Source organism: Enhydra lutris, unplaced genomic scaffold, assembly GCF_002288905.1.
Source record: "Enhydra lutris kenyoni isolate GAN:26980312 unplaced genomic scaffold, ASM228890v2 scaffoldscaffold1, whole genome shotgun sequence".
NCBI classification, from domain to species: domain Eukaryota; kingdom Metazoa; phylum Chordata; class Mammalia; order Carnivora; family Mustelidae; genus Enhydra; species Enhydra lutris.
In genome coordinates this window covers 39,407,151-39,424,622 of record NW_019154085.1, presented here as the reverse complement: position 1 = coordinate 39,424,622, position 17,472 = coordinate 39,407,151, and the positions used below count along the sequence as shown (strand labels likewise).

The following is a 17,472-nucleotide window of genomic DNA, read 5'->3' as shown; positions in this document are numbered from 1 at the left end:
GTGATCTCTGTCTGTCAAATAAATAAATAAAATCTTAAAAAAAAAAAAAAGAAAAAAGAAAGGCATGTGGTCAAATGTCAACATGGCACTGCTCCCTTCTGTCATTTGCTTTATGCTGGGAGGCTTGACGGCCATAGTGGCAGCCACTCTCAGCCACGCCCTCTGCACTCCTGCAGAAGGACTGACTGCTCAGACAGACCTTCACAAACAGGCATCTTTCCATGGCTTAAGCTTAAATTCTTCTGATAGACAGTCTAATATGTGATCTCGTTAGGTGTCCTCTTAGACATATGTGTATTTATGTTAAGTTGCCAAATAGGGAAACTTTATTTTGCTGGGTTTTCAAAAAATTTGAGACATTGAGGAAAACCATGTACAGAAATTATTTAATCTCCATATAAACTACAAAATAAACTGCTGGGAATGAGATAGAAAATCATGCACAGGGCACAGGACACCTACTCCTTGGAAAAATATGAGAAAATGGCCACAAAACTAAATTAATGCTCATTTACAAAACAAACAGCTAACGTTCCCCTTGAACATACCACTCAGACCCACCAAATCACAAAGGGAACCTACAGGTCTCCCTACGGAGTGTTTCAGAAGATAGATGGCAAAATGGATGTGAAGATAGAACTCCAACTTCTGGGCAAGGGAGTCATGATCTCGAATGGAACTGGGAACGTGCTCCTCCCACAAATCGAAGAACACCTTCTGGTCTCCACTGTCAAATGCAGCAACGAGGTCCTTCTGTTGGAGAAGACATAAGACTGAACCCCAACCGTAAGGGATGCCCATTCTTCCAATACCCCAAATTCTCACAAGTTACCTAATACCCTACAGGCCGCATATGTTCCATGGTTCTAGGGTAATGAAAACTCAGTCTCCTCCCCGAGATAAGGGACAGAAAAAGAGAGAGCTAGAAGGCTTCAAGCATCTTAGGCTGAGATTCTCACAAACCAACCCTGGCTGCAGTATCAAGTCTTGGCTTTACAAGGTACAGATGAAACATTTAACTCTCTGAAGTGGAAGGAGCCAGGCACAAGCCCAGGACTTGAGGCCAGAAAACTCACAGGCACATAAATACACGTGGACTTGCTGACCCACAGCATGTGATCGATAAAAACCAGGCCAAACCCAAAGCCCAGCCAGGCCTCAGCGGAACTCAACCCGCACATGGGAGCTTACCGACAGCCCAGCTGAGCTCTGGAGTGGCTCCTCCCACATACTGCCCCAGTCAATCTCATGCCTGGGCGGGGGGTGGGGGGGGTAGGGAGGTGGGGGGGTGCTGCCATTTGCTCCATGTTGCTAACGCATATCCCATTAGGATGGTACTTGGGAAGTGACGACAGATCCCAACGCACCACAAAGTGACTCTATGACCACCAACTACAGAAACAGGGACGCACAGGCTGGAGGTGGAGGAAGGATCACAGGCCTGGTGCCCTTCCAGCCTCAGGGCTGTGTGAGTCTGACCATGGAGGGCAGACAGTTTCCCAACCTATCATGCAAAAGCTGAAATAGAGAATTCCGGGGAAAGGAGGTGGCGATTATCATGCAACTGGCCCCACAAGAAGAATGACGACTGACCCACTGCAAACACCTGCTGCATAATTTTGCAGATTCAAGAATAAGGCAGAATGGACAGAACTTCCCCAAACCACGTGATTCATATTGCTTTCCTTACTATATCAAATGCCCAAGATACTCAGACCTACATTTTGCGCTCATTCGCAAAAGCGTTCCTTGGATTGGATTTTCTGTAGAACCTTCAGTTCCCCCCACCCAACACCATTATTCATCACTGTTAATTATTGTTTTTTTATACTTTTTAAAAATGGCTTTATGGTTTTCCTCTTTTTTTTAGGTTGTTCAGAAATAAACTTGTTAATATTATAAAATGGGAATGTACTGCACAGTGTTGCACTGTCCAGTTATACTTAAAGACATTCATTAATAAAGAATCTTCGAGGGGCGTCTGGGTGGCTCAGTTGGTTAAGTGTCTGCCTTCAGTTCACGTCATGATCTTGGGGTCCTGGGATTGAGCCTGGCATCAGACTCCCGGCTCAGTGGGGAGTCTGCTTCTCCTTCTGTCTCTCCCCTGGCTTATGCTTTCTCTCTCTCTCTCTCTCTCTCATCTGCTCATTCCCTCTCAAATAAATAAAATTAAAAAAAAAAAAAAAGGATCTTGCCACCTGGGTGGCAATCAACTCTTGGTTTCAGCTGGGGTTGTGATCTTAGAGTCTTAAGATGAGCCCTGCACCAGGCTCCACACTCAGTGTGGAGTCTGCTTGGAGTGTCTCCCTCTCCCTCTGCACCCCAAGCTGCACTCTCTCTCAAATAAATAAATAAATCTTTAAAAAACAGAATCTTCTACTGTGCTTATCACAGAAATGTTCTCTATGTTATGTGGTCAAGAACAGCTGACAATCACCTTACTCTGGAAGGTCTTGGCTCCTTGGCCTTGGAAACAGAGAAGGACAGCCCGTCAGCAACCACGGGAGGGGAGATGCCCAAAGTACAAACAGTCAAGAACTGGGAGGAAGCCCATTACGAACTGGTACAAAGGTGCAGGGGATCTTCCCAAGGGCCAGTGCTGCTGGAGCCTGACCCCACTCCAGGCTTCCCGCTGCTGAGCTCTCAGCCAACCCTGCCGTCCCTGCAAGCCACTCCAGGGGAGGTGTGTTCCCAAGAGAGGGCTGGTGACCAAGAACTCTTTGTATGAAAGAGTTGCATACAGACTTGTGAGTATTTTAAGGCTTCAGGTCAAGGTATTTTCTTACGTGGCTTGGCAGAGTCCACATGTTCAAATGGGCCACATACAGTTTGTTCTAAATTCTTCCTTTGTAGATCTGGGACCACAAGCCTTTCCTGTATCGTTATAATCACATCTAAAATCCACCCTAATTTATGATTCATATCCTGCACTTGGAAATAGTCCCTGGATTTAATACCAACATACAAAGCAATCCAGTGTTGTAACTCAGTATAGTAAAAAATATTAATGATCTTCTCTACTATAAACCAAGATCCCAGCCAGAATCACCAAGCTCAGAATATTATACACCATCCACAATAACTTATAAATACAAACATACACACATAGACCCACTTCTTACAGAAGTGTGCTTCGGGAAATTCTCCATTTGTTGAGTGCCACTGACACTTAAGATATTTTGCTAAGATGCTGTTCCAGGTATTTTGTTTGAAATTGCTATCACAGTGGGCACAGCTACTTTTTGGATGAGCCGAAAAAATACGCTTGTGGCAATCAGAAAGTTTCGAGGTCTTTCAAGTTACAGAAAAAAATGGACTGGGGCACCTGGGTGGCTCAGTGGGTTAAGCCTCTGCCTTCAGCTCAGGTCATGATCTCAGAATCCTGGGATCGAGCCCCGCATCAGGCTCTCTGCTCAGCAGGGAGCCTGCATCCCTTCCTTTCTCTCTGCCTGCCTTTCTGTCTACTTGTGATCTCTGTCAAATAAATAAATAAAATCTTTAAAGAAAAAAAAAATGGACCTGAATACATCTGAGAAACGTGAACCCAAATCACAAGATATCCCTTCACATCCATTAGGATGACTACTGTCAAAACAAAACCAAACACAAGTGTGGGCAAGGCTATGGAGAACTCAAACCCCCCTGCACACTGCTGATGGGAATATAAAATGCAATTAACAATAAAAAAGAGTATACAGGTTCCTAAAAAATTAAAAATAGAACTAGCATATGATCCAGTAATCCACTTCTGGGTATAGATCCAAAATAACTGAAAGCAGCATCTCAGAGATATTTGCACTCCTGTGTTCACAGCAGCACAATATTCACAATAGCCAAGAGGTGGGAAAAACTCAAGTGTCCATTGATGGACAAACAGATAAACAAAATGTAGTAGACATATAATGGAATATCCTTCAGCTTTAAAAAAGAAGGAAATTCTGTCACATGCAACAACATGGACAAACCTTGCTCCCTGTCCCATCCAGCCTCCCTGAACTAGAATGCAAGCGCCTGGAGGGGGTGAGCTTTGGTTTGGTTTATTGAGTCCCCAGTGCCTAAAATGCATAACCTAAAACTCCTCAGGATGGGGAACATGTTTGTTTCAGTTCTTAAGCAACTGCACAGTATCCTCTTTTTCCTCTTCCCAAGAAATGTACACTAAGGAGGACACCTGCTGGAATGAGCACTGGGTGTTATATGCAACTGACGAATCACTAAACTATACCTAATAATACAGTATGTCAACTAAATTGAATTTAAATTTAAAACTTAAATAAATAAATAAAATAAACAAAAATGTACTTATGTGGAAGATATTACATCACAACCCATTTCCTAGGGAAGGGAGATGACATTACTGGAATGCCTGGGTAGCTCAGTCAGTTGTGCACTGACTCTGGATTTTGGCTCAGGTCATGGTCTCAGGGTCATGAGACAGTGCCCCGTAATGGCAGGCTCTGTGGTCAGTGGGGAGTCTGCTTCTCTCCCTCTTCCTCTCCCTCTGACCCTCCCCTTACTTGCATGCGCTCCCTCTTTTTAAAGTAAATAAAAACATGAACAGACATTTCTCCAAAGAAGACATCCAAATGGCCAACAGACATATTAAAAAGCGCTCAACATCACTTGGCATCAAGGAAATACAAATCAAAACCACACTGAGATACCACCTCACACCAGTCAGATTTTCTAAAATTAACCAGTGAGGAAACGAAAGGTGTCAGCAAGGATGAGGAGAAAGGGGAACCCTCCTACCCTGTTGGTGGGAATGCAAGCTGGTGCAGCCACTCTGCAAAACAGTATGGAGGTTCCTCAAAAGTTTGAAAATAGAGCTACCCTATGACCCAGCAATCTCACTACTGGGTATTTACCCTGAAGATACAAATGTACTGACCTGAAGGGGCACGTGCACCCCAATGTTTATAGCAGCAATGTCCACAATAGCCAAACTATGGAAGGAGACTAGATGTCCATCGACAGACGAATGGATAAAGAAGATGTGGTACATTTATACAATGGAATACTATGCAGCCATCAAAAAAACCCCAAAATCTTGCCATTTGCAATGATGTGAATGGAACTAGAGGGTATTCAGCTAAGCGAAATAAGTCAGTCAGAGAAAAACAATTATCATATGATCTCTCTGATATGAGGAATTTGAGAGGCAGGGTGGGGGGTTATTGGGGGAAGGGAGGGAAAAAGGGATCTGGGAGGGAGATGAACCATAAGAGACTCTTAATCTCAAGAAACAAACTGAGGGTTGCTGGAGTGGATGGGGGTAGGAGGGATGGGGTGGCTGGGTGATGGACACTGGGGAGGATATGTATTATGGTGAGCGCTGTGAATGGTATAAGACTGAAGATTCACAGACCTGTACCCCTGAAACAAATAATACATTATACATTAACTAAAAAAAAGAAAAAAAAAGATATTTGTAATTCATGCAAAAACACCTGAGCATCTACAGGTCACTGTGGGGTGCCTGGGGGCCCTTGGCTGGCTTAGTCATTGGAGCATGTGACTCTTAATCTCAGAGTTGTGAGTTCTAGCCCCACGGTGGGCACAGAGTTTACTTTAAAATATCAATTAATTAATTAATTAATAAAATAAAAGCCATTCTGACCAGGTTTCCAGAAACAATTCCAATATTCTCTTAATAACAGCATTTTTTACAATTTGAGAGCATCTTGATTATTGACAGATATCCCCCCCCACCAAAAAAAAGCAAAATATTACCTGGATGATCAGTGATTTGGAGTCCCTTAAAGAGACACTTGCTGTTTGAGATAATGGCTTTCCTTTCATTTTGCACTCTTTTGAAAACGTTTTCAAGGTGTCCTCAAATTCGGCAAAATCTAAATACTATAAAAAAGAACATAGATGTATATTTATTTCTCTATTTTAACATCAACAAAGCAACTGTCTTTGATGTAACTGTACCAGCTCAAAGTTGTCACCTATGTATAATGGGGTTAACAAACTGTCATCGTTGGGAGAATTCAGGATCCAGCTTAGAATTTACTTACTTGACACATACCTCCAGAGCCTAGAAAGACAGTATCATAGAAAATGCTTATTTACAGAAAATAAATTTGCTTTCAGAAAGAAAATGTGAGCTTCATGATTTGTGATCATTGTTAATAGAAGCAAAATGATGTGTGCAGCATGTCGAAAAAGGCAGAAGTGATCCTTGGAGGGCCTGACGGCTTTGGGTCTGGTAGGTCTCTGGGAATTTGCCACCTGGAACTGGCACTGGGAAGAGTGGCTGTCCTTCCTTAGGAACAGAAGACGAACCATTAAAAGATGGGCAATGTCATCAGTGATCCTCGAGCACAGCGCTCCTGCTCCCCATCCCTCCCAGACACCCCTCTCTTGGCTTTCCCTACCATGTACTCTACTGCTGTTCTCCCCTCCTTCTCAGTCTGTGGCAGTCACGTCTTTTAGTTTCCATCTCCTGTGGGCGGGCTCTTTCCCCAGGCCCTTTCCACAACCCTTTGCTGGGCCAGCTTTAAGAATGCATTCAGCATCACACCAACGAATTCCAAAGCTGCATTTCCAGGGCAGATGACTAGTTCCCAGGCCGTGGCTCACAGTGCCTGATGAACGGTTTAATCACAGACTTAAACAGTAGCCACGGTTTCTTGAGCACCAACTACGTGCTTGCCCCATGCTAAAAGCAGCAGAGAATATAAAAAAGCCTAGGGTGTGGGTCCTGTCCTTCAAAAGCTTTCAGTGTAGGAAACCTAAATGTCCATTAACAACAAGTTAAGTAGATAGAGACACTCAGTGAAATAGTCTACAGCCTAAGAAGTATGAGGCAGCTCACAGGAAGATATTCATGCCATATTACTGTCAAGGGAGAGAAGCCAAGCTTTAGAACAATGTGTACGCCATCGTTCCATTTTGCAAAACAAACCACAGACATGCGAATATATTTTGAATAGTCACAGAAAAAAAGTCTGGAAAACTAGGCTAACCCATTAATAGTGGTTCCTGCAGGAGTAGAACAGGGAAATGAACTTTTCATACTTCCACTTTGTTTGATTCTTTACTGTGAGCATATGTTATTATAATTTTCTTTCTTTCTTTTTTTTTAAAGATTTTATTTATTTGTCAGAGAGAGAGAGCATAAAAAGAGGGAACAGGAGACAGAGGGAGAAGCAGGAACTGAGCAAGGAGCCCGATGTGGGACTTGATCCCAGGACCCTGGGATCATGGTCCGAGCCAAAGGCAGACACTTAAGTGACTGAGCCACCCTTGTGTCCCTATTATAATTTTCTTTAAAGAAATTTTTTTCAAGTGGCTTTAGGATTTCAATTTAGTTATGAAAACAAAAAATCATATAATGGAAAACAGGTAACTCTAATGTAATGATGCATTATAAGACACTATAAAATTTGCTGCATTGTAAAATACAAGATCTCTTTCTGCGACCCATGTGTTGTAAAACATACCTCTTTCACAAGTCCAAGTAATTCTGATTCATGAGCCAGAACATCTCCCATAGTGAACGGTTACTGTTATTTCACACAGCAAAAGTCTCTACAAGACAAAAACAGAAGATAAATGCTTTCATTTCAGCCATCTGTGAAATGATAACAAGGTAGCTGTGGTGGGCAGAATAAGGCCCCCATCCAAATCCCCAGAACCTGGGAATATTCTAGGTTACATGGTAAGAGGGAATTAAAGTTGCACATGGAATTAAGGCTGCTAATCAGCTGACCTTAAAATAAGGAGAATATATATGATTATCTGGTGGGCCCAGTGTAATCACAGGGATCCTTACAAGGAGGCAAGAGGGTCAATGTCAGAGTGATGCTTTGCTGGCCCTGAAGGTGGAGGAAGGGCCCCAAGCCAAAGAATGAGTGCAGGCAGCCTCTAGATGTTCAAAAAGGCAAGGTACAGATTCTCCTCTGGAGCCTTCAGCAATGAACAAGCCCTGGGAACACGCTGATTTTAGCTTAGTGAGACCTATTTTGGACTTCTGTGTTGTCTTAGGCCCCCAATTTTTGGTTATTTATCATACAAAAATATGGAGGCTCACGTTTAAAGTAATTCTTTCTTCTATGACAACTACTAAAATGAATACGAACACGGGCTAGAAGGTGGTGTAAATGAGCATCGAGGATTGCTAGAGAGACTGGGGAAGATTAATCTTCTTGTTTGGCTTTCTAATGTGCCATAATGTGGTATGTGTAATTCAAACAGTCATGTCCACAAAGTACATTTTAGAACAAAACAGAATTTGATAGGGTTCATTCATTTACTTTAAAGAAGGATATACATTAATATTAATCTGATATAAATGAACATACCAATCCTCACTCCACCTCCAAATAAAAAGTAGTAATCATTCACACAAAGATATGGGATACTATTTGCAAGAAATTTTTTTTAAAAGATTTTGTTTATTTATTTGAGAGGGAGAGATCACAAGTAGGCAGAGAGGCAGGCAGAGAGAGAGGGGGAAGCAGACTCCCTGCTGAGCAGAGAGCGGATGTAGGGCTCAATCCCAGGACTCTGGGATCATGACCTGAGCCGAAGGCAGAGGCTTTAACCCACTAAGCCACCCAGGCGCCCCTTGCAAGAAATTTTTAATGTTTCCTGAAGACCATAATCATTTAGCCTTACAGGGAGTAATGGAGGAGGAAGTGGTGTGCATTTACGCAAGTGTTAACACAAGCTCATGCACCAGGGAATGTATTAGGTCAGTTTTTGTTTTGTTTAGTTTAGAGAGAGAGCAAGCAGTGTGGTGGGGGGAGGGTGGTGCGGGGTGCACAGAGGGAGAAGGAGAGAATCTTAATCATGTCCAGCATAGAGCCCAGCATGGAGCCCAACACGCGGCTTGATCTCATGACCCTGAGATCATGACCTGAGCTGAAATCAAGAGTCAGAAGCTTAAAAGACTGAGCCACCCAGGTGCCCCATGGTCAGGTTTTTCATTACATTTAGGAATGCACAATATCTATGTACACTTCCAAACATTTAAATAAAATATTGCAAACCTTTTTAAAAAGTATTTTCTACTTTTTCTGTTCCCCAGGTGTGCCCAAAGAAGCCACTCCCTGTGCCCCACTCCCAGGCTCTTAAGCCAGATTGGCTGTCCATAACCCCAGGGGAATGACAAAGCCTGGGCACTAATCCTAACTGTGCTATTCGCAGGCACCTGATCCAGGGCAAATCACTGAAGCTCAGGGCCTCTTTTCTCTATAAAAGAAAGTGGAGAATTGACGTCTTCTAGTTCTAGGAACACATGATTCTGTAACATTACATTTTGATCTGCCCATTCCGGTGCATTTGATTTCAGTTATTTGAACACAAGTCAGGAAGATTAAATGTAGTCATTTCCCTCTCTTCACTGTCTTCTTGGTCTCACCACCATCTTGTGGCTTCAATTCCCCCGAGGTACAGTGACACAATCTCCCGTTCTCTCTCTCTCTCCATTTCCATTTCTATCCTACTAACAAGTGATCTTTGCCTTCCTGCTCACGACCCTCCCGTGGTTCCAGCACCCTCCAGAGGAAGGCTACACTACTTAGGCCCAACTCTCAAAGGCTACACAACATGGCCTCCCACACACTCTCCTTCGTTCTGCTAACTTGAGCCGTGATGGCCACTGCGTGGCCACCCCCACCAGACACCCACATCACATGCCTGCCCTCTCTTGAGAACTTTGCACTTAGTGCAGATACCCTCTGACATCCCCGTCTCCTTCAGTCGCTTAAATGTCACCCCTTCAGAAAGACTTGCCCTGGCTACCCTTTGTACAGGGTCAGCCCCATCACTGCTTAGTCTTTCGTCCTGTTTTATTTTCTCAACAGCACTAACCACTACCTGACTTGCATGTCCCTACATCTAAGTACTGCTCACTGTGGATTCAGGAGAGCACCTGTTCTCCTGGCGTCCCCAGTGCCTAGGCCAGTGCCTGGTGTGCTGCAGTTGCTCAAAAATGAATGGAAGTAATTTCAGGTATGGAGAAAATCAAGCAAGGAAGGGGATAGGGCTTGAAGAAGAGGCATATGGGGCTATTTTAGATAGTGGGAGCAGAGAAGGCCTCCCTGGAAACATGTGGGCAGAGATGAGAGGGGGGACAGGGAGGGACAGAGAGATCACTTCAGATCTGGGGGACAGGGACTTGTGAGGGCAGGGGCTGCGGAGTGCTGATGTCCCGAGGGTGAGATGAGAGAAGCAAAGCAGACCCAGGAGGCCTTAAGGTGCCAGGCCAGGTCCAATAGGCCTTGCGGAAATGAGCAGCTTGCATGTACTGGGAAGCCCAGAGAGGGGACCGACAGGGGACTGCCACCACCCTACTGACAGTTCCTAACAGCGGGGTCTGCTCTATGGGAGAGAGACTGAGGGGACAGAGCGGTAAGGACACCATGGCAAAGCCCAAGCTGGTGACTAGGAAAGTCTGGATGAGCAAAAGGAACCTCGGGAAGGGCTCGGCTTCCACATGTTAAAGGCAAGACCTGCTAATGTGAGGGGGAAAAGTCAAGGGCGATGCTGGGGCCTAGGCAGAGGCCATTTGCGGGGGGGGGGGAAACGGGGGGGGGGGGGCGTGGTGTCTGAGAGGCCAGCTTGAGTGCCGCGCCAGCCATAAGTGTCACAGGCCCACAAAGCACCCGAGAGGGGTGCTGAGAAGGTTGGTGTGTGTGAGTTCAGAGTAAAGGAAAAAGTGATTTTCTTTTTCAACATTCCTTTGGCTATTCAGGGTCTTTTCTGGTTCCCATACAAATCTGAGGATCATTTGTTCCAGCTCCGTGAAAAAAAGTTGATGGTATTCTGGTGGGGATTGCATTGAATGTATAGATTTCTCTGTGTAGCACAGACATTTTAACAATATTTGTTCTTCCAATCCATGAACGTTTTTCCATTTCTTCCTCAATTTCTTTCATGAGTGTTCTATAGTTTTCCAAGTACAGATCCTTTGTCTCTTTGGTTGGGTTTATTCCTACATATCTTAGGGTTTTTGATGCAATTTTAAATGGGGTCGATTCTGTAATTTCTCTTTCTTCGGTCTCAGTGTTAGTGTATAGAAATGCAACTGATTTCTGTGCATTGATTTTATATCCTGCCACTCTGATGAGTTCCTGTATGAGTTCTAGTAATTTTGGAGTGGAGCCTTTTGGGTTTTCCACATAGAGTATCACATCATCTGCAAAGAGTGAGAGTTTGACTTCTTCTCTGCCGATTTGGATGCCTTTAATTTCTTTTTGTTGTCTGACTACTGAGGCTAGGACTTCTAGTACTACATTGAACAGTGGTGATAGTGGACATCCTTGCCATGTTCCTGACCTTAGGGGAAAAGCTCCGAGTTTTTCTGCATTAAGAATTTTATTTGTTGGGACGCCTGGGTGGCTCAGTTGGTTAAGCAGCTGCCTTCGGCTCAGGTCATGATCCCGGCGTCCTGGGATCGAGTCCCGCATCGGGCTCCTTGCTCATCAGGGAGCCTGCTTCTCCCTCTGCCTCTGCCTGCCATTCTGTCTGCCTGTGCTTGCTCTCCCTCCCTCTCTCTCTCTGACAAATAAATAAATAAAATCTTAAAAAAAAAAAAGAATTTTATTTGTTAATGTTGAAAAAGAAAACCAAAGCTGGTGGCATCATAATTCCCAAACTTCAAGCTCTATTACAAAGCTGTAATCAAGACAGTATAGTACAGACACAAAAACAGACATACACATAAATGGAACAGAATAGAGTCCAGAAATGGACCCTCAACTCTACGGTCATCTAATCTTTGACAAAGCAGGAAAGAATATCCAATGGAAAAAAAGACAGCCTCTTCAACAAACGGTGTTGGGAAAATTGGACAGCAACATGCAGAGGAATGAAACTGGACCATTTCCATACACCATACACACACAAAAAAGACTCAAAATGGATGAAAGACCTAAATGTGAGACAGGAATCCATCAAAATCCTTGAGGAGAACACAGGCATCAACTTCTTCAACCTCAGCCGCAGCAGCTCCTTTCTAAACACATCTCCAAAGGCAAGGGAAACAAAGGCAAAAATGAACTATTGGGATTTCATCAGGATAAAAAGCTTTTGCACAGCAAAGCAAACAGTTACAAAACCAAAAGACAACCAACAGAATGTGAGAAGATATTTGCAAATATCTCATCAGATAAAGAGCTAGTATCCAAAATCTGTAAAGAACTTATCAAACTCAACACTCAAAGAATGAATACTCTAGTGAAGAAATAGGCAGAAGACGTCAACAGACATTTCTCCAAAGACATCCAAATGGCCAACAGACAAATGAAAAAATGCTCAACATCACTCGGCATCAGGGAAATCCAAATGAAAACTGCAACGAGATACCACCTCACACCGGACAGATGGCTAAAATTAACAAGTCAGTAAACGACAGGTGTCAGCGAGGATGCGGAGAAAGGGGAACCCTCCTACACTGTTAGTGGGAATGCAAGCTGGTACAGCCACTCTGGAAAACAGTATGGAGGTTCCTCAAAAGGTTGAAAATAGAGCTACCCTATGACCCAGCAATCACACTACTGGGTATTTACCCTAAAGATACAAATGTAGTGATCTGAAGGGGCATGTGCACCCGAATGTTTATAGCAGCAATGTCCATAATAGCCAAACTATGGAAAGAGCCCAGATGTCCATCAACAGATGAATGGATAAAGAAGATGTGGTATATATACAAAATGGAATATTATGCAGCCATCAAAAATGAAATCTTGCCATTTCCAATGACATGGCTGGAACTAGAGGGTATTAGGCTAAGCGAAATAAGTCAATCAGATAAAGAAATTTTCATATGACCTTACTCATATGTGGAATTTAAGAAACAAAACAGAGTGGCATAGGGGAAGGGAGGGGAAAATAAAACAAGATAAGATGATACCAGAGTAGGAGACAAACCATAAGAGACTTCTAATCTTAGGAGACAAACCGAGGGTTGCTAGAGGGGAGGAAGGCGGTGTGGGGGAGGTAACTGGGTGACAGACACTAAGGAAGGTATGTGATGTAATGAACACTGGGTATTATACAAGACTGATGAACTCTACCTCTGGAACTAATAATACATTATATGTTAATTAAATGAATTTAAATTAAGAACAAAAAAAGGAAAGGCGGGAGCTGGTGGTAAGCATTTGGGAATTGTCAGCATAAAGATGGCATTTCAGAAGACAGGATCCTAAACAGAGAGGACTCCTAAGAAGAAGGCCTAACAGAACAGAGCTCAGGCCTATACCTGAACCGTGGAGCACTCGGGGACCAAGGGCTCAGGGAGAGGACAAGCATCCAGCAAGAGACAAAGCAAGAGCAGGGACTTGTCAGTGGGACACAAGCAGGAGACTGCGGCACCTGGAAGCCCACATCAACTGCGACTACACATGGTCAAGTGACATGGGACAGAAGACTTGAGCCCTGGATTTGGCAACATGGAGTTTGACAGTGACATGGACAAGAGCAGTGACAAGGGGCACCTGACTGGAAAGCATTAAAGAGAGGAAGAGAAGTAACAAAGGAGGGACAGGGAGATCTGTAACAAAATGGAGAGGAGAGAACCTGTGGTGGCTAGAAAGTATGGAAGGTTTAAGGAGGAAGACATTATAAACAGCAGGTCTGTAGGTTGGTGGGAAGAACCTAGTTAGAGAAGGACAACTTGAGGTAGAAGAGAGAGAGGGTTAAGGAAACAAGGTTCCTGCCACACCCAGTATCCCACTGGAGGGCTGGGCCCTAGACAGGGCGAGGACAGTCCATCCCCTGACATGGAGGGAGGGCAGAGAAGATGGGTACTGACCAAAAAAATAGACAGATTCAGCAATGAGTAAAACAAGAAACAAGGTCATCAGCTGGCAGTAAGAGGTGTGTTGATAGCTAGAAGAGAAGAGCAGGTGGGAACCAAGCTGACTACTGACCCGTGACACAATTTCCAATATTGAGAGTCTGCTTAAGACAACATGGACTCGAATCCAAAATGGAACCAGTCTGCACAATTCTGCAGTTTCTCCAGCCCCAGCTGTTGGAGTTAGATTAGCCCAGGTGAGGTTTTTCCAGAAGACAGGGAAAAGAGAAAACAAGTGTAATAGTGATGGAGCAATAGGGCTGGAGGAAGGGGGTGCCGGGGGGGGGGGGGGGAGGGCAGCGAATGAGCAACAGGGTCCAACATGTGCTGAAGGCAGCATGGCGCCTAAGATCCACTTCGGAGGTACATTCCCGGGAGCTTGAAAGATAAAAAGTGTGATCAGAGCAGAACAGGCGCTTGACTTTGGAAGTGATGCAGTATAAAATGTTCATGACCATGGGAGTGGTGGATAAAGAGAATGGACTAAAGACACACCTAAAAATGAAGAAACTGGAGTGAGTAGCCAGGAGGGTGAAATCTCCAGTAGAGGAGGCAGAGGGGTAGACAGTGAGCCGGGCGCTACAGCCTTCCCAGGGTTACATCTGTGCCCCCCTAGGCGATGGCCTCAAAGAAGGGTAGCGAGGGGTAAAGGCCCAGATGTGCACATCAAAGGAGCTGGGGGTTCTGAAGCAGGGAGGCAGTGGTCTGGAAGTAGCGGGGAGGACAGGACACCTACCGTTCCTGGCACCTGCAGACATGCCGGACTCATGAGGAGGAGAAAGACCACCTCCTGTTAGGGACCAGCATCTCTGCAGCCCTTCTCTGGACACACCACTCCTGCCCCTTCTCCCCCTTCCCCACATCAGGCCCATCAGTGGTAAATCCCAGGCATTCCCCAGTACCAGTACCACATGCTCTTTCACAACCCCAAACCTTCTGTTTGATGTTCTCGCCCCACCACAAACTTGACTCATTGTGCTAACTGAACGTGGAACTGACCTCCTTCAGGAGGTCTCCTATGACCCCCTCCCCTTTCTTCTCCATCAAGGCATTCTCTCTCCTCTGGGGTACCTCTGAACTCTACCTTTACTTCTACTGCTACACTTATTACCCTGTTTACGAAGGCAGTGAGGTGGATTTATCCCTCCAGGGGCACCTGGGTGGCTCAGCTGGTTAAGCATCCAATGCTTGATTTTGGCTCGGGTTATGATCTCAGGGTCATAAAATAGAGCCCTGTGCCAGGCTCCACACTGGGTGAGGAACCTGCTTAAGAGTCTGTCTCTCCCTCTTCCTCTGCTCCTCCCCAAGTCCCCCCATCTACCACCCATGCACTCTCTCTCAAATAAATAAAATCAATTAATTAATTAATTTGATCCCTCCAGAACCTAACAGAGCCTGGTGGACACCCAAGATATTTACAAATAAATGAAGTCCAAGCAAAGAGAACAGGATTTTTTTGAAGGCCCTATAACAAGAAAACTTTGTTGTTTTTGAGAACTCCAGCTCCTTCCTACCTCAGAGCCTTTGCAAATACTCTTCTCTCTGCTTGCAACATTTTCCTCCTTTTCTTCACCTGGCTAACCCCTGTGCTTAATAAACATCACTTCCTCAGAGAAGTTCTTCAAGGCTGTCATTTTTCTTTAAAAGACTTTTTTTTAAAAGATTTTATTTATTTATTTGACAGGCGGAAATCACAAGTAGGCAGAGAGGCAGGCAGAGAAAGGGGGGGGGAAGCAGGCTCCCCGCTGAGCAGAGAGCCAGACGCGGGACTCGATCCCAGGACCCCGAGATCATAACCCGAGCCAAAGGCAGAGACTTAACCCACCGAGTCACCCAGGCGCCCAAGACCGTCATTTGAGTAAGAGTCTACTGTGATGGTCTCTCAGTGAATGTGAGCCACTGTTGGGCAGTCTATTACTCTGACATTCTCAGAAATTAGAATTTTCTCTAAACATTTATACCATAAAAGTTCATTTATTAAGAATTTATTGTATGCCAGGCAGCGTGCAAAATGCTTCACATTTAGTCTTCACAATACACCTGAGAGATGAATGTGACTTAAATTCTTTTACAGATGAGGCAACTGAGGCTCCAGAAGCCTGAGATGCTCCCCAAAATCCAGGCAGTGAGTGACGAAGGTCAAAATTTAAATCCAGACCGAGCCTAATCACTACATAGCATTATGCCAATTGCTAGGACCACCTCAATCAGAATCAGCCGGGGTGCCTGTGCAAATGAAATTCCTAGAACCACCCTGATCTTCCTGAACACCATAGCAGGCACGATGTCCAGCGACTGCTTTAAACAAGCTCTCTGCATGACTTTTACACACACTCAAGTTTGAGAAGCACTGCTCTACTTTATGCAAAAACTAGAGAAAACTTCTTCAGCCCCTCCTGGGGGTTGCAGTGTGGCAGCTTCTTATTTTCTGTATAAAGGGCTTTCAGACCTACAAGCTGGCTGAGTAACGGGAAGGCTATGGGATTTGTCTGCAAGACAAATGGCTAGCATCCTAGTTCTGCTTGGATCGGATGAAGTCTGGGGAGGAGGTTAGCTGATGCAGATAATGGAGGGGCTCCATCTAAAAGCCCCAGGCTACCCGCTCACGCCGTCATTACGCAGCGGGACGGCTTGCGCCCCCCTCCAAGTGTGGCCCACTGAGGCACAGATCAGGGACTACTTGCGGGAAGCAGCTGGGCCTGTCTTCGGTTTGTCCAGGAGGCCGACTCCGGCCCACGCCAGAGTAAGCGCCCAGGGCGGCTGACCAGAAGTGGGGGCGTTCGGCAGCGGCTGCCAAGCTGGCTCTCCTCCGGGGCGAGCGCCTCGCAGATCCTCGGCCCTCGGGGCCCACTACAGCTCCTTCCGCGCGGGGACTGCGGATGCCGGGGCAGCCGGACCGCGTCGGGGAACACGCTTACCTGCTGCACCGCCGCGGGAACCCTCCACAAATCCTCTTGACCGCCACTTCTCCAGCTGTCGCCCCGGCAACCGCCGCCGCCAGCCCAGCATCACCTGGGGGAGACGCAGCCAATCATGGGACGCGCCGGCGCGGAGCATCCTGGGAGGAAAGGCGGGCCCTTTCGGAGCCTGGGCTGTGAGGATTCCGGGCGACAGAAATGAAGCGGGTGTTGTTGTTCGGTGGGTTCTGCGGGTCACCTCCTGCGGGGAGGCTTCCCGGTCTTCCTCTCCACGACTTCCCCATTCGTTCATTCCACAGACATTATGCCCAGCTCTGGGGATGAGCCGACGGAGCTCAACACCTAACCTCCAGGAGCTCGTTCTATCCCAGGGAGAACAAGCGGCGAGAGATCGCAGTACAAGGTGGTGATCGTGGGAAAATAACCTAGGCGTTGTTATTCCCACTTTACAAGAGCGACCTTAGAACCAAAAATGTCGCCCAGAATCTGCCTAAAAGCTTCACACTTACACCCTACTGCAGCAGTTTCCTGGAATTTTAGAGAAACTTATTTTTTCCCCACACGTGAAGTTTTGGTTTTCAAATAATACAGGAGCACAGATCCTTCCTCTCCTTGTACATGGTGTTTTGGAGCTCAAATTAAACAGCACTGAAAGAGCACCTGCCAGTCCCCAGCTCAGCTGGAGATGGGGGAGCTAGCTAGGGGCAATACCTTCCTTCCAGGCACCGAGGCTCTGTA

At 45.6% G+C, this 17,472-nt stretch overlaps 1 protein-coding gene across 1 annotated transcript in view; it reads right to left on the bottom strand.

Annotated features, from left to right (window-relative positions):
• Positions 1 to 16,816, bottom strand: part of LOC111141821 (armadillo repeat containing 9) — a 151,503-nt gene extending 134,687 nt beyond the window's left edge. The window contains exons 1-4 of the mRNA XM_022494656.1: positions 16,735 to 16,816; positions 7,452 to 7,539; positions 5,734 to 5,859; positions 583 to 753 (exon numbers count right to left, since the gene is read on the bottom strand). Of these exons, the coding sequence (XP_022350364.1) occupies positions 583 to 753; positions 5,734 to 5,859; positions 7,452 to 7,502 (348 nt within the window). The 5' untranslated portion in view covers positions 7,503 to 7,539; positions 16,735 to 16,816. The remainder of the gene's footprint in view (positions 1 to 582; positions 754 to 5,733; positions 5,860 to 7,451; positions 7,540 to 16,734) is intronic.
• Positions 16,817 to 17,472: the final 656 nt, after the last annotated feature.